Raw genomic sequence first — 23,617 nt, 5'->3', positions numbered from 1 at the left:
TGAAAATAATATATTGCTCACACAATAATTCACTGAAGGGAAAAATTAGTACAAATAGAACTAATAGTATCTATAACTGAACTAAAACAGTGCAATGCCCAAAATGAAGATTGAGTACAAAAGCTGCTTGTATTGTTCTGAGAAGTCCATGTGATCTGCACTGTCTAAATAGATCTATATGAAATGTTTTCTTTCTTTTACACCTTTCAGAAAAACCTCTCCAAAAACTATTTAAGCTTTTAAGTCAGGCACTCTTCTATAGAGTTCTGAGTACTTTTTCCAACTCACTTATTTCTAAAGCTTTCTAAATTGAAGACTGAAAGTAAATACCTAACACCACACAAACAAAGCAGGTTCCATGCATTTAAAACTGCTATAGAAACCGAAAAGAGTGGTAATTATACAGCACTGTGAATTAGACCATTAAAGAGAGAGACTCATATAATTTTCAAACTTTCATTTCCAAAGTGATACTTATCCTCCGTGTGAACAGAGGACATCAGGATATATAATAACTTGTTTACTTAATAGCATAATGTAGGATGAAGAGATGCCTCTCATACTGCTGACTAAGAAACTAATTGGTTACATGGTTAGTGCCTTTTATTTGTGCCTGGAATTTTAAATAGCTTTTAGGCATACTATACACTGCTGTGTATTTCACAGTCCACAATGTACTCTATCTTTTACAGACCAAACATGAGAAAGAGTTTCTGGGAAGAAAAAAGTATGATACTTTGAGTACTTATTGATTAAAGGAAGGCAAAAGAAAATTCAGTACAAAAACATAAAAACCAAACACACCCTAAAGACTCCAAAATAGTATTTTCCCTGCCTTTTTTTCCTATTTGTTTCATTGTGTCAGTTCCTTTAACATATCAATCTGCAACAAATGATTTCAAGTACATAAAGAAAAAAAGCTAAGTTGAGGGGGAAAAAGAATCTTTTAGGAATACTTACTTTTCTGAAAACTTAAAGGAAGCCTTGTAGCCTAGACTATACAGAACTGTATTAACAAAGTTTATATTCTGCTTTCAGAGACATCCAACCCTGACTATACAGTGTAACACGAAAGTTTAGCACTTAAACTCTAGACAAACCAGAAAAAGAAAGCAGATGAACAAGGGGAGTGGGGGGGAAGGTGTGGCGGGGTGGGAAGAGACACCTTTCTTCACCTTACAAGTGAAAAAATACTTTAAAGAAAGGATACTGTAGGTTCAGCTGAATGACAAAAACAGGCTTAACATATCTTTTATTTAAGGTGGCTATAAGAGACAACTACCAGGTCTCAGGAGTTCATGGTTTATGCTTTAATGGCAGGAGCCTTGACCACAAGTTCTACAGGAAGCACAGGCAAGAAACAGGCACAAAAACCAGACAAGGTGAAATGTACAATCTCAGCAGCACACTGCTCTGCTCTAAGAGAGGCTATCGTGTAGAGACACTTGGTAAAAGGGCTTTAGCATTACAAGGAGAGAAATCACTTCCAATCAATTCCTCTTCCCACTCAAGAAAATAGGATTGTCTATATTCATGTTCTAAGTGTACTCAAAGGTACTGGAGGCCATGACTAATTCTGTTTCTAACTGAAACACCCTCTACAATGTCAAATTCTGGCCAGCTGCTTGAATCAAAAGAGGCCACATTAGAATATTCTTTAGGTCTGTAAATCTATCTGCTGTGACTGACAAATTTAAAAACTTTTTTAAACATATAAAAAGAGGCAAAGTTTCATACAGCCTGTGACTGAAGAACTGAATGATCCAGTAGCACCTCAGAATGCCTGTTATGCTAAAAAAGAAATATTGCAGTTACAATTATTTTTAAATTTTATCTATTATAATAATGTCTGGCAGACCTAACAGATTAGTGCTATATAAATGTTTACAGCACAGTCCAAACACACCAAATGTGGTAATGGAACAGAAGAAAGACACAAAGGAAAATTATTTACCTGTCAAGTCAATGGCAGCATTCAGTATAGAACCTACACCTCGCCTCTAAACAGTACTTTGGCCCCACAGGGGTACAATAAATTTATGCTTAGGATAAGAAAAAAAATAAAATCTAGAAACATATGCTAACGTACACATAGCACACAAGAATATATGTTCTGTATGTTCACACATTAGCATATGAACAATGCAGAACTTATATATAGATGATCAACCATGGTATTAAATTGATTTTAAATATCACTTTAAAATGATTAGTTTAAGAAGATCTTTAAGAAATAATTTTATTACTATTCTGCACAAAATGCAGATACATTCTGTAATGATAACAAGTTTGAAGGAATAAAAATCCAGATGAAACTTAAAAGTCATTCCAACTCAAATCATTCTATGATTCCATGATTAAAAAAAACAGGTTGAAGTGACCTCAAGAATCATGTGGGCCAACCTTTCTAGGCAAAGCATGACCACGACTAGATGTCCTAGCACCCCGTCTGTGGAGACATGGTTAGCAAGCAAAGGTCATGTTCCCATGTCTGAGCTTAATTAAGCACAGATTCTGTGAAAGTGAGAAAAAACACCAGTTGTGTACAGTTACCAGCAGTGGAAAAACCCTGGAAGTTAACCAATAGAGATAGAAGACCAGCCGGCCAACCTTGTAGCTAAAAATTGTCTGTGAACTAGGAGCAGAGACCTTGAGAGGAGGATGTGTATATGAGCAGGGGAAAGCACCGAAAGTGCACCTGGAATGTACCCAATGCTGTATATGCCAACCAATCACTACGGGAAGCTGTGTGTACGTGGCAGTTTGACACTATATATGCCCATTATTTGAGCACAATAAACGGATCACTTTTATCAATCATATTGATTGTGCATGTGTTCCCTCTGTGCGCGACGACACCCGTCCAGCCAAATCTTAAGTGTCCAACGTTGAGGAATCCATCACTTCCCAGGGGAGATTATTCCAATGGCTGATTGTTCTCATTGTGAAAAATTTTCCTCATGTCAAGTTGGAATCTCCCCAGGAGTTACATGTGCCCATTACCCCTTGTTTTTATCATGTGACCCCTTGTGAAAAAGGAGTCTCTGTCTTCTCTGTACCCACCCTTTAAATACTGGAACATGGTGATAAGGTCTGAACTGAGACTTCTCTCTAGGCTGAACAAACCGAGGTCTCTCAGCCTTTCCTCATATGGCAGGCTTCCCAGCCCTTTTATCATCACAGTTGTGACAAATACTCTATTAAATACAGGTACAAAAAATAAATTGGAAATAGCATATATATGTCACATAGCTTACTGAAGTAGGACTTTTCCCAGTTTTATCTTTCTCTTTTCCAGCTTTCCCAGTATCCCATTTTTCTGCATTGATATCTGCTTCGTTCCATTCTGGCCAAATAGGAAATCTCCACTTCTCACTGAATGACACAGTTACACTGGGAAACAAACAGAGGCATGAATAAAAATAAACAGTATATTAGGCAAGGGTAGTAGGAAGATTTTTATCTTTTTTTTTCTTTTTAATGTACTGTAATAAAAATGTTAGTGTTAGTAACTATAATAACTTTTTGTCACTAAGACAAGTAAGCCTATAGAAGTGCTAGATGGTTTTATTAGATATAAACCAACAAAATATGTAAATACATTTATATGAGGATTTCTTGTATTGCTGTAGTAAACGGGACAACTGAAGCACAAAAGCAGAATCCAAGGGCAGTTTCCTCCCTCTTCCTTTTCCCCTGCTTCAAGCCACAGGGTTCTCCTTCCTTTCCTCTGCCATTCCTAGCATTCATGACCCAATTCAACTCAGTCATCTGAAGACTTTCCTTTTCTCCCCCTACCCCCCCCCCCCCCAACTTCTTTAACCAACCAAAAGGAGTTTGTCATGGATAAAAGACATATTGAGGAGAAAGGAATCCCATTTCTAGGTACCTGTGAACTGTTAGACCAGTCAGTCTGTCCCCAGTCATCTTCATTATCAGGGCCTCTTGTGCTACCTGCACTTTCACTACCCTCTTCTTGGGATTCACAACTCACAGAAAAACTTTGCTGAGACTGAAGGGATTTTCACAAGACACAATGTGTTTATAGCTACCAACCAGCACTTGTAGTACCTGTGCACTTCATTTGTCCAGTATGAAGGGCTGAAAAACTGAACTACCTAGAATTAGAATACAGTAGCCCCTTCCTCCTTAACTAACAAACCTGGAAGGAGGCAAAGTATATGCAGGTCACATCTTAATTATATTCACTCAAACCCACCAGCAATAAAATATAGATGTTGTCCACTCAAAAGAAGAAAGGGAAGAAGCTGCTGGGACCCAAGAAGCAAACTGGCATAAAAAACTGAGTAAAAGGGTTCAAATAAATTGTATTGCATTAAAACAGATGGAATTTAACCGATTGGAAAAAAGGTCAGAATTTCCGCGGTGATACTCAGCAGAAATACAGTACTAAACAGAGACTTTTTTACTACTGGAGCCTTAACAATATACTTACCTTATACTTCTATTACATTATTTATATCAGCTATAAAAAGCTTTTTTTTTTAATAAGAAACAGTAGAATTCCTACAAATATGTCGAAGAGACCAAGAAGATAACAGTGTTTTGGGCTACAGCTGGAGAGTGTTTTTGCAAACTGGTGCTAAAAAATACTTCTTTTAAAAAATAAAGCTTTATTTCTGTAGAAACTGACATCTTCAGGAGATTTGAATGGGACAGCTTCCACTATTTCTTGTATTTCAGAACAGTTTTTTTCTTTAACTCCTGGCAAAGTATTGCATATCATATCATGTGGATATTTATACTGATCATCAGTATACAGATCAGTGATAAAACCATACTCACATTTTAAATCTCAGAATTCTAGCTTTCTCTTGACATTTTCGTAACTCCACGGAAAAAAATAAACCCTGATTACGATTTACAGCATCACTTTGCCCAAAGCATTTGACATTTCAGATAAACAGTCACTGTGTCATAAATTACATGCTCTTTTTTTTTTAGCTGCTATACACAATATTCCTTTATTATTCCCATATAGGTGCAACATTAATTACAACTACATTATATAGACAAACACAGATTACATGAGTAGTCTGGCTAGGGGTCTGTACCAACTGACACCAGAAAATACTATTACGCCTTATTTCCCAGAAGCAGGGGCAAGTCACATGGAGAAACAGTGCATTGTTCAAGTGTAGAGCAATGAAAATACAAAAGAAAAGTCTTATCTGGAGTCAAAATAATCAAAGGACACTAAAGGCAAGGAAAAAAGCTTCTGTAAGCATGCTGGCAGCAAAAGGAAGACCAAATACGGAAAGTGTATGTCCACTGCTCAGTGAAGCAGGGAACTTAGTGACAAAGTACATGGGAAAGGCCAAGTTACTCAGTGCCTTTTAGTGTCTTGGGTTTTGTTGGCAAATTTGGCTCTCAGGCTTCTCAGCCTATCAGTCTACTAACAGAGTCTGCGGGAGTGAAGCATTATGTACAATTAGAGGAAGGCAGCTAGGATGCACTTTAATCCAACAGGATACACACAGCTCCATGGGACTAGTTGGAATGTGAGCAAAGGTACTGAGGAAGCTGACTGGAGTCACTCTGAGGCTCCTGTCAATCACATTCAAAAGACCATGGCAATGGGGTAAAGTTTCTGATGACTGAAAAAAGACAAACATCACACTCGTCTTAAAAAAAACAAACGGCAAGAAGGAGAATCTGGGGAACTACAGTGCTTCAAGATACTTCAAACTCAAATGGACAAGGGACTAAGCAACCTAATCTAAGCTGGCCCTGCTTTGAGCAGAGAGTTGGACTTTCAGAGGTACCCTTCTATCAACATTTTTCCATGATTATTCTATGATAATGCTTTGTTAGTAATAATAAGGACAAAGACATGGTTAGTCATCATCTAGACAATAACTACATTCATCCACTCTACCAGTAACTCTTACTGGAAGACAGCTGTGAAAATTCAATGTCATCTGTGCCTTCTGCTGTGCAAATAAAAAAATACAGCTTCTGCCACTCTAAGTGTAAGGAAGATGAATTCTCTGGAGTGATACTTTGCTTTGCTTTTCCATCTTTGTGACCTCATTCATCTGTAAATGGCCTCCAGCCTCTCTCTATTATGTCTGACCTTTCATTAATGGTTATCATTTTTTTCTCCAGCATTTTCTGAAAGGCTCAAATGATGCTTCATTCCATATATACAATAATACTTAACAAGCAATTGAAAACCCTGAGGTGTTTCTCAGTTTCTTCTGATTACTAGGAAAGCCTATATCATTTCCAGTTGTTTTAAGGTATCTGCTGTATCTGTCTTAACTGCAACCATGAAGATCAATAAAAACTAGAATGTTAGCTGTACTGACAGTTCCAACATTTGTGATATTTGAAGTTCTACCTCTTTCAACATTGATTTAAATACAACTCCTGGCAGATTCTTACATATACTTACAAGCAAAACATGACAAGTTAAAATTTTTACTTTTTCTACTTTTTCCTTATTTCAGATGAAATATGAGTGACATACGTAATGATTTTAAAAATTCTAGAAATACTTCTATATTGTTTTATCTCTTCTTCTCCCTCTAGGTCTGCATTTGCTCTTTTAAATATTTATAGAGAAGCATGGAAGTTTCACTCAATAATAACGATAATAACAATAAAGATGTTCTGAAACCGTTCCCAAATAAAATCAAATATTAATTCCTGTAACTGCTGTAAGATTTCCTTTGGGATGATAATGGAATAATAAAAAAATCCATATTTTTTAAAAAAGTGAGATATGGAAAGACTTGCCTAGATTACTATCATGCTAAGACAGAAAATTTTACTTTCCAATGCATTTTGACATAATAGAATACCCTCAACACTAACAATGGGAGAAACATGAAAACAGTGCTATCTATGACAGATGTCTAAATTAATTTGGGGAAGCCCAATGCTCCTACTTCTCAAAAAGATTCAGTAATATTTTGGAAAAATTCTTAAAGAACTGCAATTTAATTGGACTCCAAATATAAATAAATAAAAAAGACATCTGAATTTATTAAAATAGTGTATTTGAGTAAGGCTATTAAGTTTCTGTATTACAAGAACTGAATAATATAATTCATTGAGAATTCTTTGAAGCAAACTAACAGACACAAGGACAATGCAAACCATTACTGGTATTTTATGCTCACACTGGATGGCTTCATTGTGCAATAGTATTTTAAACACTAATTTACTGGCAGACTTCTTTTTAGTCTTGTGCTAAACCCTGTAGGAGAAAAAGGAAGAATAAATTGCCAAATGAGAGAAACACTATGAAGTTAGCACTAATTCACCTCTGACCCTCCAAGCAGCTTCTCCAAGAATACTGGTACAACTGACAAAGTGCCAACAGGGGAAATAGGGAGCACCAGGACAGACAAACACAACAGGGAAAAAAATTGCAGGCAGATTGCTATCCAAGTTTTTCAGGGACTTAAGATTTAATAAAGAGAAAGGAAGAAGGCCCACATGGTACTGGAAATGTGTTCTCTCAAGTTAAACATAGTCAGTCTGTAGACATACACACTTTGGCTGCTCACCCACTCTGTAAGCAAGATCTTATCAGCATGGTCAATGGAGTCTAGGGAGCAAACATTTTCTTCTTAAAGTAGGCAAATCTACCTGTAAACTATTTATGACCATTCCTCAAAGAGAACCCAGCAACACTGAAGGGAGTCTTCTCAAGAAAATTACAGAAGTATTGGTATTTAGTTTCAGAACAGCTTAGCTACTTTTCCTTCCTTTCCCTGTACTCCTTTAATTCTGGTTCAGCAGACAATAACTCTGTGACACTATGCAGGTTTTTTAGAATTAAGTAAGACACCTTTCTCTCTTTTTTATTCGTTCCTCCAGATAAAGGTTTAATGCTCTCCTTCCTAACACTCCCTTACAAAAGTTAGATGCACCTTTAATCAATAAAACAAAACTCCAAAGGAAGAAAGAAAAATAATTAGTTTTTCCCTTTTGTTTAGATGAGCAGATCTGAGGTTGGCAATGAGATATGTTCACACAATAATTTTGATTGGGAATATTTGAAACAGATAAAATTGTTCTGTAGTTCTGTAACAATGCCAGTACTGCTTCCACAATTACTCCAAGGCTTTATGCAGAAATCTGGTTGGAGACTTGACAGCTTCAGCTTTTTCTGTCTCCATGTCTATACCTCAGAAAGTAGGAAAAAAATCCCAGGAATTCTACCACATCAATGACTTCTTCAGGCTTTCTGGTTAGTTAATTATGTATATGGATATATCTAATCTTTTTTATTCTGTCTGCAAACCTTGTCTTTCCTTATGACGCAGCTTGTGCAGCAAAACCTTTCCCTATTTTCATTAAGGCTTCATTTGTTTATTTCTCTTAAACCTACTTAAGTTTCAAAGTTTAAGATCTGCTTTCTATTATCATCCTAAGAAATCAATACAAAAGTTTTCATGACTTAGGACACTGTATGGAGATCTCTGCTTGAGGACTGAGAGGCAAAATTGAAAGCTGTTTTGATTGATTTAATGAATTGCTACCCAGCAGCTGAGCTACAGCTACTGTTTATACATCTGTTCTTAGCCAACTTCAACTGGAGAGTAAAACGCGTTTGCTTAAAGCACATTTTGGAGAATCAAAAGACCGAGCATTGGTATCTGTAACAGCAACTGTCAAAACAAACCAGCCATTTTATTTGCAGCACGATACATTTAGGCAGTATGGCATGATGAGGTATTTATATGTTAGCCTTTCTGTAGACAAAATGATTGTGAGTTTGCTCTTTATTTGATTCACTCTATTAAGAATTTGTTTATCTCCACAGCAGGGCATTTGTTGCTAAATAATTTCCAAAAGGCTATCACGTCATCCCATCTTAGTGCTCCCTGTAGGTGTTTTATATGGTCAAGGATATTACCCATAGCATGTTTTAAAGATTAAAAAAATAAAATCTGGATTTGATCATAGCAATATCCCAACAGAAGACAAAATCTATTTGATGCTCACCATTTTTACCTTGTTACCCAGAACGTTGCCAATCTTTTATCTTTCATTAAATACTATCTAGTCTTTCCATAAAATGTCTACAACCATTACACTGTAAATCTTACTTTCATTCAAATGCCAGAAAATACACTATTAGCATCTATCTAATGTCACTTACTACAGTTCTTAGAATGGCAATTAATTAACAAATATGATGCAGTAACAGGAAATGATATTTAGGTATCTGGCACATCAGTGAATGAGGCTCAGAGTTGAAACTTTTATCCTTCTTTCCTTCTTGAATTGCTTTGGATGCTTTGAACTCCTCTATATGTACAGAAGTAAGATCAATCTCAAGAAAGAGATGAGAGTGAGGAACCTAACATCTCATATTCCCCACTGGATATCAATGTTGGGTCACACTGAGATGAAACTTTTGGGCTCTTTTCACTTGCCAGGAGGCAGTAAAGAAACACGTGTCCCTTCCCTTGGATAGTTTGAGCAGTCAGAAGAAACAATTTCTGGTCCCATTAAAGGCTTTTATATTGGTAAAAAGAGGGCAGAGAACAGATGGCTCAGCTTCTCCAAACGTGCCCTGTGGGGAAGGTGCTTCACTTTTTCCCTTATCTTTTCAGAACTCAAAAACAACAGTTGCTGTTGAAGACCTCATTTACAGCAGAAAGTTCTTTGATACTCTAATCACTGAATTTTTAATTTTTTTTTTTTTTTTTTTAAGTACCATCTGAATATCTTAGAAATCCACAGCAGAAACCATAGCAACACTCAAGTTCATAAGAATCTAGAAAGGATATGAGAACATTCAACCAAGTATCAGTAACTGTACAAAAATTATTTGCTCTTTTCTTTCATACCTAGTGCCATTCTTCAGAAGAGGAATGGCCAGAACAAATCATGACCATACAGTCATTGCTAAGGCAATACAGTCTTCTCTATTTGTAGTATAGTCAGTAGTGATTACAAGATAAATCCAAAATATTTAGATGTTGTTTACTGTAACTTACCATTATTCATATCTTGGACACTAGAGCCAAAACTCAAAGGACTCTCTGTAGCTAAAATATGCTAGTCTGAATGTTCAGAGCTCTCATGTTTGGGAAGAGACTTAAGCCATGGATGCAGTTCAGGTACGATGAGCAGAAAAAATATTTGTAAAGCATCTAAGTTGCAATGATAGTTGTTTACAAAGCCTATTACAACAGGTTTTGTTGTCATTTTTGTGTACTGGGGTAGGATTTCTTCCTCAAAAAGCACATACTGCTGTCTGTGTGAAGCAAGATCAAACTGTGGATAAAGTGAAGAATACCAACTCATTATTCTTTATAGGCACATTATCTTTAAAGGAATCTGTAATCTGGATCACTACTTTCAAGTGTAATATTCTCATTTCTAAACATAGCTGATATCCTTGCAGGTGTCAGATGAACTACTAATAGACTTCAGTAGCTTGCCAAGAATGAGCCTGCTTCAAACGTGCACACATTTGCTAAGACAGAATGGTCAACCTAGCCTCACATTTAACCTTGCAAGTTAGAAGTCCACATGTTTTCTTATTTTTATTTGCCTGCATATTAATGGGAGATAGGATGTGTTAGAATTTTGGACTCTTTCTAACCTTCTATTTTTGCATTCTATTTTGCAGGGAGAAGAATAGTTTTATTGCACAAGCTATCATTAGTAACTGCCTCAAAGCCAGAAGCAAAATCAGGTGAAGTTACAGACTTTGAAAATACAAGTGTGGACACTGTTGCTTTCAACAGCAGCACAAGTCACAACTCTGTAGCCTGTGAGAGCAATACTAGAAAAGCTCAGCTGCTGTTTTCAATGGCAAGAGCTAGCTGTAGTAAAAGTTCTCTGCTCCTGATTCTATGGAGCCAGAGATTTGCTATCAAAAAGCTTTTAATAACGAATGGGAAAAATACACTATTTTACATATTTGAAAAACACCCTTGACAACAGAAGGTATCAGATGGCCTGGAAGTCATTCATCCGCCCAACCTTGTATGTTTTACCACACTGGAGGTCACTTAGACTTTAAAAAAAAAAACAACAGTGTGACTGAGCATTGGAATAGGTTGGCAAGAGAGGTTGTAGAATCTCCTTCCATGGAGATACTCAAAAGCCATGTGGATACAGTCCTGAGCAATATTGCTCCAGGTGACCCCACTTGAGCAGGGAGGTTGGACTAGACTGTGGCCTCTTCCAGCCTTAGCCATTCTGTGATTCTGTGACAATAGCTCAATTAAGAACTCCATTCAAGTACAGTCAAGGAAAGCAAATAAAAAACTAGGACACATTAGAAGCAGGATATCCAATACAAGAAATTAGTACAGCAGCACCGAGTATAATCAATTTTACGTCCTCTGTATGAAACATTATTTTTGGTTCAGTCACCCTGGCAATGTAAAAATAACTTTGGAAATTCAGGGACAGGCAGTAGCTTACAGCTTGGAGAAATAACAAAGCGGAAACACAGAAAATAGTAGTAGAAGTAAGAAAGTACTGCTTATCTCTTCTCATGACACAAGAAAAATAATGCATCTAACATAAAACACAGCAAATAAAAAAATGATAAAACACCTGACCTTTTAGTACATAATGAGCCAGCAGAACTCTTTTATATCAGATGTGACTCAGGTGAGAATAATGATCTATAGCTTCTGGAACAGCCTATCTGCAGCAGCACATACCTCTTTCAAACTCAGAACAAACAAAAAAGAGAAGAAAAGAAACATGCCACTTGGGGGAATCTTAGTTCCACTCCCCTGAGCTCTGTGTGAGAAACCACTAGCAGTTCAGTCAAAGACTTCCCACTTGTTATGGTTGCTCTCCAAAGCTGAAAGCTGAGGATCTCTTCCAATCTCTTCTTTACTGGATCTGATTCCACGAGGGAATCTGCAGTCAGGTTTCCCCATATAATTGCACAGCACCTTAGAAATTATGGAACCACTAACTTTCCTGAGTTTGTTTCTTCTAGCGCTCCCTGCTAAAAAGATTGAGCAGGCCTTAGATTCAGCTATAAGAATGCTGGTAAGATGGCAGCACCTCTTTCCACACTAGAGTTTGGTACTCAAGTATCCTTTAAGAACATGGCTTGTACTTTGCTCCTTTCTTTGGCATTTCTTCCTTGTTGGCTTCTGTAAAATCCTTTTGTGCCTTCTGTATGGCACCTGGATAATTAACTAAGAACTAAAAATCTCTGCATGGCAGAGCACATCAGTACTTCTGTGGATTTAGGTCAACTCATTTACAAAGCACTTAGCAGGCGTTAAGAAGAAAACCAGAAATCCCATTTCTTCATCTGTGGTTACAGAGCTCACAGGAGAAGCTAAAGACCATTCTGCTAAGTAAATGAATAATCCATAGCACACACAATCTCCAACATGATATTTTAAGATGCTCTCCAGTTTCAAAGCACAATTATTATTCTTTTGACAGCTCTTTTTCTGCTATATAGTTCTGCTGAAAGCTGCTTTTCCCTATTACACTGTTCATCATACTGTTCATTGTAATAGAAGCCTAGACTTGTATTGCAGAGTCTCCAACCTCATGAAGCATGTTTGCCTGCAGGATCCTCTGTCATTGCTTTGAGTTCCACAGAGAGAAAAACCTAAAATGAAGATCAGTAGGGAGCACAGCATTTAGTGTAATATTGCCAATGGTACATAACATTTTTCTGCCCATGAGTCCATGAAGTTTGAAATCTACAGATCGGGGTAGGCTAAGCTCTCAGAGGCTCATTGTTTTAATTAGAATTAACTAGGAAAAGCAATTTGAATACATAATTTCCTAATTAAAATGTAATAAAGTTAATAAAAAAATAAACTTAATGGTTGGCTTATATGCTATTTTAATGCATTTAACGTATTTACTTGGGAAATAATACCTTATCTCATCACAATGCAAGAAACTAAAAAAAAGTTAAAGGCAGAAGAAAAGGAAAAATAAGTACTAACAAACTGACTATATATACTGTATTTACATACTGTAACATTGCAATGAATGAAGCACAGGGTCTGAAAGCAAGATCTTCATCTTTCTGGCCAGAAAATGCTAACACTAAAAATTCTAGCTGTGCTTAACTCTATTTCTGAGACTAATAAAAATACTGGCCTTGGAAATATGAGCCATGTACAAAAAAATAGACCATAAAAGACTGCAAATGAAAAGCATATATTTTATGCTCAGGAAGGACAACACAAACTCCTTAGGAATGTCAATTTTTTTTTAGATTACAATTTAGATATTAGTACAATAGCACAATGAGAGTTTGCAGATGCACATTAATGCAATAAGTTCTGAAGAACAATGATAAACTAAAGAACTTCATCCAAATTGAGCCTAAGATCATAACATCTTTATCCACTAGCATTACTATGTCTGGAGAAAGTAAGCATGTGCCTAATGGCACCATTTGCTCAGCATCTCAGTGCATTTTTTTTCTGCAGATTTGTTCCATGACTCCACATAACTCTATATATTAAAAAATTAAAACTTACAGTAACCAACATGTGCGCTCCAGCACAACACTAAAAGCAACTTCAGGTTCTTGCTATTCCCAAACTTCAGTCAATCTAGCGAGCCCCACCCAAACACCAAAAAACGTCATCTCTTCAAGTCTATATTCTCTAAACCACTGCTGCAGCCTAAACCTTAAGAACAGTTACCCGAGGAAAACATGCTGGCAGTGGATAAAACCTCAATCACAAGCCTTGGCTGAATCCTTATCCTGGGCATATGGGAATTCAAGTATGAACTGGCAATGACAGTATTTTTTCTGTTCTTACTGGCCCAGCCTTTAATTTTAATAGCCAACATCAGGTAATCCTAGGCTTTGGGGTAGCAATCCACTGTACAACAGCAGCGCAGCAACCTGCTACTCATTGCAATCAATCAGGCACACAGCTAACCTTAAATCACTTCTTCCAGGCAGTTCAGGCTTCGGCCTGTCTGTTAAGGATCCATCATGTTAAGGATCCATCAGCAGTAAATATAGCTCAAAGTTACTGCTCTCCCTAAAAACAATTCCAGCATCACTCTGACCTTCCCCTCTGCATCAGTGACCTCTGCCTGCGCCACAATTATCCCTAAATCACTTGCCTCACTTGGCACTATCAACTCCTCACTTTTGTCCCTAATATCCCAAACCCTAATTCAGATAGAAGCTGATGGCTCAAGTTTAAAACAGAAGTTTGGGTTTGATGGCATAGAGCTTCACCAAATTAATTTGAAAAGCATTTTAATACATTATCCATTCTTACTAGCCGGAATCTCTTTTCAGTGCCGACAAAGACATCAATTCCTATTCACTATGACCATTGAAACCTGGGAAAGATCAGATTCTCAGTAGCCTCTAACGCTTCAATTAAGAAAAGCTATTAGAACAGCAGTTCTTTTGAGCTCCTCAGCCTGTCATCTCTAGCAACCTGGCTAGCTCCTGAAGGGAACTGCTACCTAATTAGAAAGGAGGAATGAAGAGACACCCGTGCAAAGTCTGGCTAAATGAGTCCACTACCTTTTGAATGAGTCTACCTGCTTTCTCTGTATGCTTCCAGGTTCAACTCCAGCACTGCAATATATCCACCAATAATCCCTGTTTGTTTTCTACAGTGCAGATGTATTCTGCTGACTGTTGTAAGCATTTATGGGGGAAAAAAGAAGCCTTATCTCACTGGAAATCAAGCAAAGTACTTTCAAGGTTATCAAAATATATAGTCCAGATGTGTTTGCACACATTACTCTCAGAGGGCTTCTGCATTAATATTATCCACAACAGTTGAAATTATGACACTGTAATTCTTTGTGGTAAATACTGAGAGCTCTCAGGATGATTTTTTTACAAATTATTTCTAAAAACTATTAGCCGTTCTTCCTTTTTATACTACTGATATTTCTATTCAGTAATTCAACTGAGAAACATAAAAGCGAGAGAGTAGTATTTAGTATCAAAAAGACAATATTAGACAAAAGATAAAATACTTTTGACATTTTTATCCCTGCAACTGCAAGCTGTGTTCAAAAAGAAAGCAGAGATCTTCAGGGCAAACCTAGGTTGCAACTACCACAGAACACCAAACTTTCAAGACAAAAATTTTCCCAGGCAGCCTGTGAACATCCATTCCTCTTTCAGATACAGGGATAGTAATATTACCTAAGTTCTCACAGACTTACACAAAATTTGTACAGTAGAAGCTGACAGTCACAAATGCACTGAACAAGTTTGGTAACAATGAACATAAACAGATGTCAAGGAAATATCTAGTAAGTAACTGTCATATCTCCAATGAACACAACTCCAGCCTTACAGTATTTGTGTTCCAATCTCCACAACCCACTAAAAAAAGACAACTTGGTAAGGGGCCTTTGATAAAACATTTATGATGACTACCAATACTTGCCTACTATCTGAAGAAAATCATTACCTGTGGAAACATAGAGCAATCTGTTCAGCACAGGAATTACCAATCAAAATGAAGACTGAGTCACAGGATTACACAGTACAGCATCATTCTCTGTTTCATGAGAAAATGGAGCTACCTCTTCCGTAAAATTTTCATTTCAAGACAAAATTTACAGGTAAGTTTAGAATAAGCTGTTACTAGCTTTCTTTGATTTAAATTAATTATCTACAGCTCAACATATGCTAAACCAACATTTTTCCTGACATTTTAAATTAGAAGGTTTATCAGATCAGCTGCTGAACTTGGAAAGAGATGCACTGGTCTTAAACCAACATTTTTTCCATTCATCCATCCAAACAGCCTTAACAGTATTTCAGAATGATAAAAAGTGAACAGGGATAGGTTAGTTGGAAAATTAGTATCAGAGTTGCTGCAAGTTTAGATTTTTCATATCACAGATTTTCTTGTTTCCCCTTTTACATTACCAGCATTTCTGTTAATAGACATATTAATATAAGAGTTAATTGATACAAACAGAAGTAGGTGTGCATACTAAAAGCCATTCTGTCAAATAAGATTATTCATTTTCATTTATTGATTTTTATTTTTTTAAAAAAGGATCACCTTATCTCTCCATATGCCTGAGTAACTTTCAGGACAGTAAGATGTCATTTGGAAATGTGTTCAGCACATACACTGAAATATCCTGTTTACAACAAAGGCACTCTATATCACAGTGGCAGAGCAGATAGACTCAAAAGACATGATACAGTTTAAACAGAAGTTATAGGCTTAATGAAAAAAAATAATGCAAGCTATATATTCTGTGTTATGGAAGTTTTGCATTACAATCAGATTATTGTAAGTTTCTTCCGTAGTCTAGTACCGTAAGTCACTAAGTCACCCTTATAACATTTTCAAACTACTATACTTTATGTAGAATAGCTTTAGTGAAGTGAGTAAACATTCCTGCCCTTCAATTGTAGCAAACGCTGAATTAACATTGGCATATGCTAGACATTAGTTCCAATACAATTAGTTAATAACCGTAGAACGAGAAACAAATCACGTCTCCTGTCCTTTAGGTCCAACATGACATTTCAAATACAATGCAAGCGTATCTCCTAGTTTGCATTTCAGAGGCCTTTCAATAAGCCTTAATAGCATTCAAATAGTTTCTAATTAAATATTCTAATCTCAGCTGACACTGGGAAAACAATTTGCTAATCTGATTTCTCCATCATGGTCTTATTTAATAAAGCCTAAAGTAATAATGTACTACAGAAAAAGACAGATACTGTTCTAGATATTCTAATACAAAACCTCCTGTCATAAGAATGATTCTTTTACAAGTTATTATGTATAATACAGGAAAGAATTAACAATTTTACTAGAAAAGCAGACTCTCAAAAAAAGACAGACATCTAAATTTAATGAAACAGCTTGAAAATCTCACAATGTAAGAATGCCTCTTAGGGGACAAAACCTGAAATATTGGATAAAGTCTTTTGGATAACAGCTCATGCAGTTTCATATACACTGGGAAATAAGAAAATACTTCTTTCTCTCTCGCAGTGCTAAAAACCAAAAGTGACAGTTCAGATATTGACAGACTAAATATATATATAAACTCCTTGAAGCAGTCAATATGAGCAGCTGCACGGCTGTGACCAAAACAAAACAAACAAAATAAGTTAGTAAGCAAACGGATGCAGTGAGGAGAAGGGGGGAATTAGAGATCCTGTCTGCCTGCCGCAACAGAAAAGTTATCAAAATGGCAATCAAGGTGTGAAATACAAACACAAGTATGAAAATAGGAAATAAGAAACTACTTTGTAGCAAAGGATGGATACAGAATAAGAACAAAGAGGCATTTGAAGATTGGTTTAAGAAGAGAAAAAAGTGATAAAACAGAAACCTTTATTTAAGGCATGAAAAATAAGAAAAGGGTATGAGCACATAGTTCTTTTTCATTTGAATCCTTCTAGTAACATACATTCAGGCGTTTGGATGAGAAAGCTGCTCAAAACACAGAAATAGAACTCCCAGGTCAAAAGTGAAACTAGCAGCAGTGAAAGAAAGTCAATGTTTTCTATTTATTTATTTGTCTTTGCAGGAAGAAGTTCACACACTCACAGAAATATACAAATTCACACAGTATACCTAGCAAACAGTGAATCATTTTAAAATATCTCAAGAGATGCTATTTACACTAAAATACTTAAGGAATTAATAGGAAGAATGATAATTTTAATACTTAATTTCCTCACATTCATTACAACATAAAGCAAGCACTTAAGGCTGTGTTTCCCTTCTGCAAATAAAACCGATGTGCTACCAGAGTTATTAACCATTTTGCCCCAAAAACTTCTGCTAGCACAGTTCCTCTGATAAAAACTGAGGGTGTGTATTCCCCAAATTACTGTCCCAAATCACAGTTTTGGGGTTCTTTTAAACCCAAACAGCCATTTCAGTAAACACTCAACTTCTGCCTGCTCCTGACCGTTAAGTCAAACACTTCACACTGCGAGCTGCAGCCAACATGCTGCCCCTCGCATACCAAAACATCCGCACCACAAAGCCAGTCACCCACCTGTGTACACAATGTGCCATCATCTCCTCGCTCCTATTGTTGCAACCAGGCCCAAGGCACCCAGACCACTGGGCCAGGTGCTGGACACACAGTGTATCACGCTGGTGGGATGATGCCACCAGGCAGGTGTGTGAGAATCATATAAGAATGGTTTGGGTTGGCAGGGACTTCAAAGCTCATCTAGTTCCAACTCCCCTGCCATGGGCAGAGACACCTTCCACTACTACAAGACACCACCCACCCAACCCATCCAACCCCATGCAAGAAGTACCACAAGAGGAAGAAAATATAACTTCCACACAGCCTTCCGTTCAAACAAACACAATATGCCAATACCCAACAACAGCCAAGCCCCACGCTATCCACTGAAACAGCTTTTAATCAAACATTCACTTGCGCAAGTAAACTTTCTCAGCGTGCACTCTTTGCAAGCACCGGTATCCAGCCTGCACCGGCGGCGACACGGCCGCGGTGCAGGAGGGCAGAAGGCGGCACCAAGCCGCAGCTGGCCGCCCAGCCCTGCCGGCCGCGGACCTCAACGGCCGCCCAGGCCTGAGAAAGGCTCCGGGAAGCCGCGGGGGCCCGCCCGGCACCCTGCCGTGGCTCCCGCGCACTTCCTCCTTCCCCCCTCGGATTCCTACTCTTTGGCGAAGACGCCCAGCGTCATGGAGCTGGGGCGGCTGCCCAACTCCTTCTTCTTGCTCCCCTTGGAGGCCATGGCGGCATGTCCCACCGCGTCCGCCGTGTTGCTAGGCGACTGAGCCTGCCGGAGGTAGCGGCCCCAGCCGGTCATGATCCGCGGGGCGGCGGCAGGAAGGGCCGGGCACAGACGCCCCGGCAGGTGCCGCCCTCAGGGGCACGGAGAAGGCGCGGGAAGGGTGGTCCCGGGGCTACTCGCTGCCCTTTTCACGTTGAAGGGACCAACAACCTGATGTAAAGTGCATTTGGGGAAATAGGCTTAGCGTTGAGAGTGATGACACACTGCTTCCTGAGCTCATGCACGGGCTTCAAGGAGCTTCCCGTTGACAATCATCAAATGGTTTGGGTTGGAAGGGACCTTAAAGTTCATCCAGTTCCAACCCCCCGCCATGGGCAGGGACAGCCCTCCACTAGACCAGGTTGCTCAAAGCTCTGTTCAACCTGGCCTTGAAGAATACTCTGAAAAAAAAGCTTAAGACATTTTCTAACACCTTATTTACAAATATTCTAATCACATGACTAAGTTTCTATTGAACAAGAGCAAAACTACCGATTTAAAATGGTAGCAATTTCCCCCCTCCCTTTTTATACCAGTATGTATCAACCACATGAGAAGGAAGCAAAAAAAAAAAAAAAGAATTGGTCCTGGAGCCCAGAGAGGTTTTTAAAGCTGGAATGTGCAAGTATTTCTCTTTTTTTTTCCCCTCAAAATGATGCAACTAATGAATTCCTGGTATGAAGCCTACAAGTACCAAAGTGAAGAGAGTTCCACCAAGGTCTGGTAAAACTAATATTAATCAGGTACTTTTGAACTGAGTGGCTAGTTGCCTTCAATTAAGCTAAGCAGACTTTTTCAGATACAGCCCAGAGATCATGTTATGGCCCACAACTCTTGTTTCTAACAACCTATTTGCCATTTCCAAATCTGTAGTGCATGATGAAAAATCCATAATAAAGCAGAACATATTTCTTCACTTATCCTTATTCAAGCTAAATCTTTTTGAAATATAAAAATCAATGAAAATTTATTTGTCAAATTGCAGAGGGCATGAGTAGATCAAAAGAAACAAGGAAATATATGCAGATGTGTTACTAGATGTGCTATCTAGAGGCTTATTTTAGACAAATGTCAGATCTTGATTTATATCAAGATGACAGAAGGCCAGACATATACTTCTAAATTTCAAAGTGGAAAATTCTTCCACATCCTTGCGCTTCTTTCACGATTATGTCCAACAGCATCCATTTTAAATAAGGTACCTTGGGACACTTCTCACTTGGGAACCAAGTAACCATTTCAGCTTTATTTTTTTATTTCCAAACTGAGCAGCTGATCTCTCTTCAACCAATTATGCTATCAAATATTGATCAGAACATGCACATGAATAACAGCAGAGACAGAGGTGAGTTCAAGCAGCTCGCTACTGCTTCAGTACCAGTGCAGGGCTATCAACCCCCACACCTTGCTGGATGCTGATGCAAACTTGCAGACTAAGGCTGGAACTTACAGGTCTGAGTTTCTGACCATAACACAGATAAAATCACCTCAGATCACAGTATCACAGTATGCTAGAGATTGGAAGGGACCTCAAAAGATCATCTAGTCCAATCCCTCTGCCAGAGCAGGAACACCTAGATGAGGTTACACAGGAATGTGTCCAGGCGGGTTTTGAATGTCTCCAGAGAAGGAGACTCCACAACCTCCCTGGGCAGCCTGTTCCAGTGTTCCATCACCCTCACTGAGAAGAAGTTTCTTCTCAAGTTTAAGTGGAACCTCCTGTGTTCCAGTTTGTACCCATTACCCCTTGTCCTATCATTGTTTGCCACTGAGAAGAGCCTGGATCCATCCTCGTGACACTCCCCCTTTATATATTTATATACACTAATAAGGTCACCCCTCAGTCTCCTCTTCTCCAAACTATAGAGACCCAGCTCCCTCAGCCTTTCCTCATAAGGGAGATGCTCCACTCCCTTAATCATCTTAGTCGCCCTGCGCTGGACTCTCTCCAGCAGGTCCCTGTCCTTCTTGAACTGAGGGGCCCAGAACTGGACACAATATTCCAGGTGCGGTCTCACCAGGGCAGAGTAGAGAGGGGGAGGAGGACCTCTCTCGACCTACTGACCACCCCCCTTCTAATACACCCCAGGATGCCATTGGCCTTCTTGGCCACAAGGGCACAGTGTTGGCTCATGGTCATCCTGCCATCCACTAGGACCCCCAGGTCCCTCTCCCCTACACTACTCTCTAACAGGTCGTTCCCCAACCTATACTGGAACCTGGGGTTGTTCCTGCCCAGATGCAGGACTCTACACTTTCCCTTGTTATATTTCATCAAGTTTCTCCCTGCCCAACTCTCCAGCCTGTCCAGGTCTCTCTGGATGGCAGCACAGCCTTCTGGCGTGTCAGCCACTCCTCCCAGCTTAGTGTCATCAGCAAACTTGCTGACAGTACACTCAATTCCCTCATCTAAATCGTTGATGAATATATTAAATAATACTGGTCCCAGTACTGACCCTTGAGGCACTCCACTAGATACAGGCCTCCAACTAGACTCCGCCCCATAGACTACAACTCTCTGGCTTCTGTCCTTCAGCCAGTTCGCAGTCCACCTCACTACCTGATCATCCAGACCACACTTCCTCAGTTTAGCTATGAGGATGCTGTGGGAGACTGTGTCAAATGCTTTGCTGAAGTCAAGATAATCTGTGATTCCTGTCTATTCCTCTGAATCCCTGATCCTTTCCTGTACTCACTGGATGTAGGAACTACTACGGAAAAGTATCCATAAACATAGGTGTAAGAGGCTTCCTGATCCCACTGCAGATGACCCGTGAGGTTTGTAGCATCCCAGCAAATATAACTCTTGTAATACAGTTACATGAAAGAAGAGTAACAGAAATTTGAGTGCATCTGCCTGTAAACATTTTGTGTGGTGAAGGTGAAAGAGGAGCGAGAGAAGTCAGAACAGAATGTATGTAAGCTAAGAAGTCCTTCATTCTTTGCTCTGTTAAATGACAGTTACTATATATGAAGTTCAAAAAGTGCAAAGTGTAATGGCAATAAACACATGTATCTAGGTGCTTTGTGAATTAAAAAAAAAGGCTCTCAAGGTTTGCATCCATCAAGTTACAACTTTTTGTTTATCCAACGACTCAATTTAGAATTTCATAATGTAACAGCAATGACAAGGGCAACTTGTTTGGAAAAAGAAGTTAATGTGAATTTTAAAAAAGCTAGTCTTCTAACTGGCAAAGAATCTGTTTGATCAGATCAGCTGTTTGACTGGCCTCGTGTCTCAAGCCATGAAATACATCTGACAGACGCTCCCTGAAGGGAAAAGTTGCTAGGGCAGAGGCAGCCTCAGAGTTGGTAAATGTGAAATAAATACAAAAGACAATAAAACAAAAATGGTCTATGTTAGGAACCCATTGAGATGTAGCTAAGCAAATACTAAGATAACAGGTACTGGTCGATGAATGGCTGATATTCTGGTCACTGTTCTTCTAAGACACCATTCAAAACACTGGTTTGTTGGGTTTTTTTACTTTTAAACCATCACATCATTAACTGCTATAGCCCACACAAGTCACTTACAGGAAAACAGTCTTGTCCTGTAAGGCTGTTCAGTCCCAAATATTTTGCACATTTTTATAGCTATAAATACTAGTTGGAGAGAGAATACTATGAACAGAAACACTACAAAAGCCCCTCTCAGGGGTCTTGAAGCTCACTTAACTCTTATTTTACAGAGGGTACAAGGATTCCAGAACAAGACAGGAGAAAGATTTTGCCTTAAGAGAAGGCCTGGAGTGTGGTAGAAGTGCAAATCTTCATGTGCAGAAATACCTGACAGGGAGGCTAAGGACACTCAGATTCTTCTGAGAAGTGCTCAGTGGTAGTATTAGAGACAATGTGAACATTGAAATACAGGAAATTCCTCTTAAAAATAGGATTTTTTGTTTTCTTTACTACGGTGAGGTCAAACACTGGAACAGGTTCCCTAAGAGACTGTAGAGTCTTCATCAAACGACATGGGCATGAGTAACTTGCTTCAGCTCTGAGCAGGGCTGTAGGACTACATGAGGACTATATGTAGGACTACTCTCAAGGCCCCTTCCAAGCTTACCAATTCTGTGCTTCTGCAAGTTTTCCATGAAAAAGGGTGAAAGTTAAACATAGAAGCTTCTGTAAGAACAAATACTGTATCTTCAGACATGAGGCTGCAGCAAAGTTAGACAGGAGATGAAAGTAGAATGGATTTTCTTCTGCTCTTACTTCCACTACTCTCTTCTGTTTATTTACTAAGTGAAAGAATAGGTGGGAGTGAGATAAGGAAGGTACAGGTCCGTGGGAAATCGTGAATGAGAGAGGACAAGGGTGGGTGGGTATTTCAGGAACAGCAGACAGTAAAGAAAAAGGGAGCTTGTGAGGAGATAGGCAATGCCTGAGAAAAAGGAAACCCTGCAGTTTTTTGATAGAGCTTTGGAGGAGCAGCCTGCACACACAGTTAAGAACAGCCAGATGCTGAGGTGGCATAGGACAGGGAACTGAACTTGAGCAAAACCATCCTCAGACAGGCTGAAACTATGCAGAAACAGCTCTGTTCTGTTAATTCTTAAGTCAGCCTGAGGTTAGTAAGTGAAGTGGGGAAATGGAATTTACAAGTACCTTGGGTAAACTGATGGGAGTAAGACAAGGTACAGGTAGAAAATTGCAACCAACTACATAACAGTCTTCTCCTAAGCACAGGACCTTCTGCCTACTGCTATTTCAAATATATCTTATGGTTCTGTGTCTCATCTGATCTTACCAGGGACGTATTTTTTCTGGCACTCCAGCCTCCGAATTTGACATGGTGCTAGAAAGGAGTCTGAAGAAGCCCAGCTAGGGTACCATTTCCATTGCTGGAGTAGCTTTTGATCACACTGCCATTTTAGAGTCTCT

The 23,617-nt window shown here is 38.7% G+C and overlaps 1 protein-coding gene across 1 annotated transcript in view; it reads right to left on the bottom strand.

Annotated features, from left to right (window-relative positions):
* Positions 1-18,766, bottom strand: part of ADGB (androglobin) — a gene marked incomplete at both ends in the record, with an annotated part of 118,492 nt that extends 99,726 nt beyond the window's left edge. Inside the window, 2 exons of the mRNA XM_080615880.1 lie at positions 3,258-3,393; positions 18,615-18,766. Of these exons, the coding sequence (XP_080472006.1) occupies positions 3,258-3,393; positions 18,615-18,766 (288 nt within the window). The remainder of the gene's footprint in view (positions 1-3,257; positions 3,394-18,614) is intronic.
* Between the last annotated feature and the right edge of the window lie 4,851 nt (positions 18,767-23,617).

The sequence above is a fragment of the Psittacula echo genome (assembly GCF_963264785.1).
Source record: "Psittacula echo genome assembly, chromosome: 4".
Classification (NCBI taxonomy): domain Eukaryota; kingdom Metazoa; phylum Chordata; class Aves; order Psittaciformes; family Psittacidae; genus Psittacula; species Psittacula echo.
Note: the sequence above shows the minus strand (reverse complement) of the source record. Positions and strands in the feature narration are given on the sequence as shown.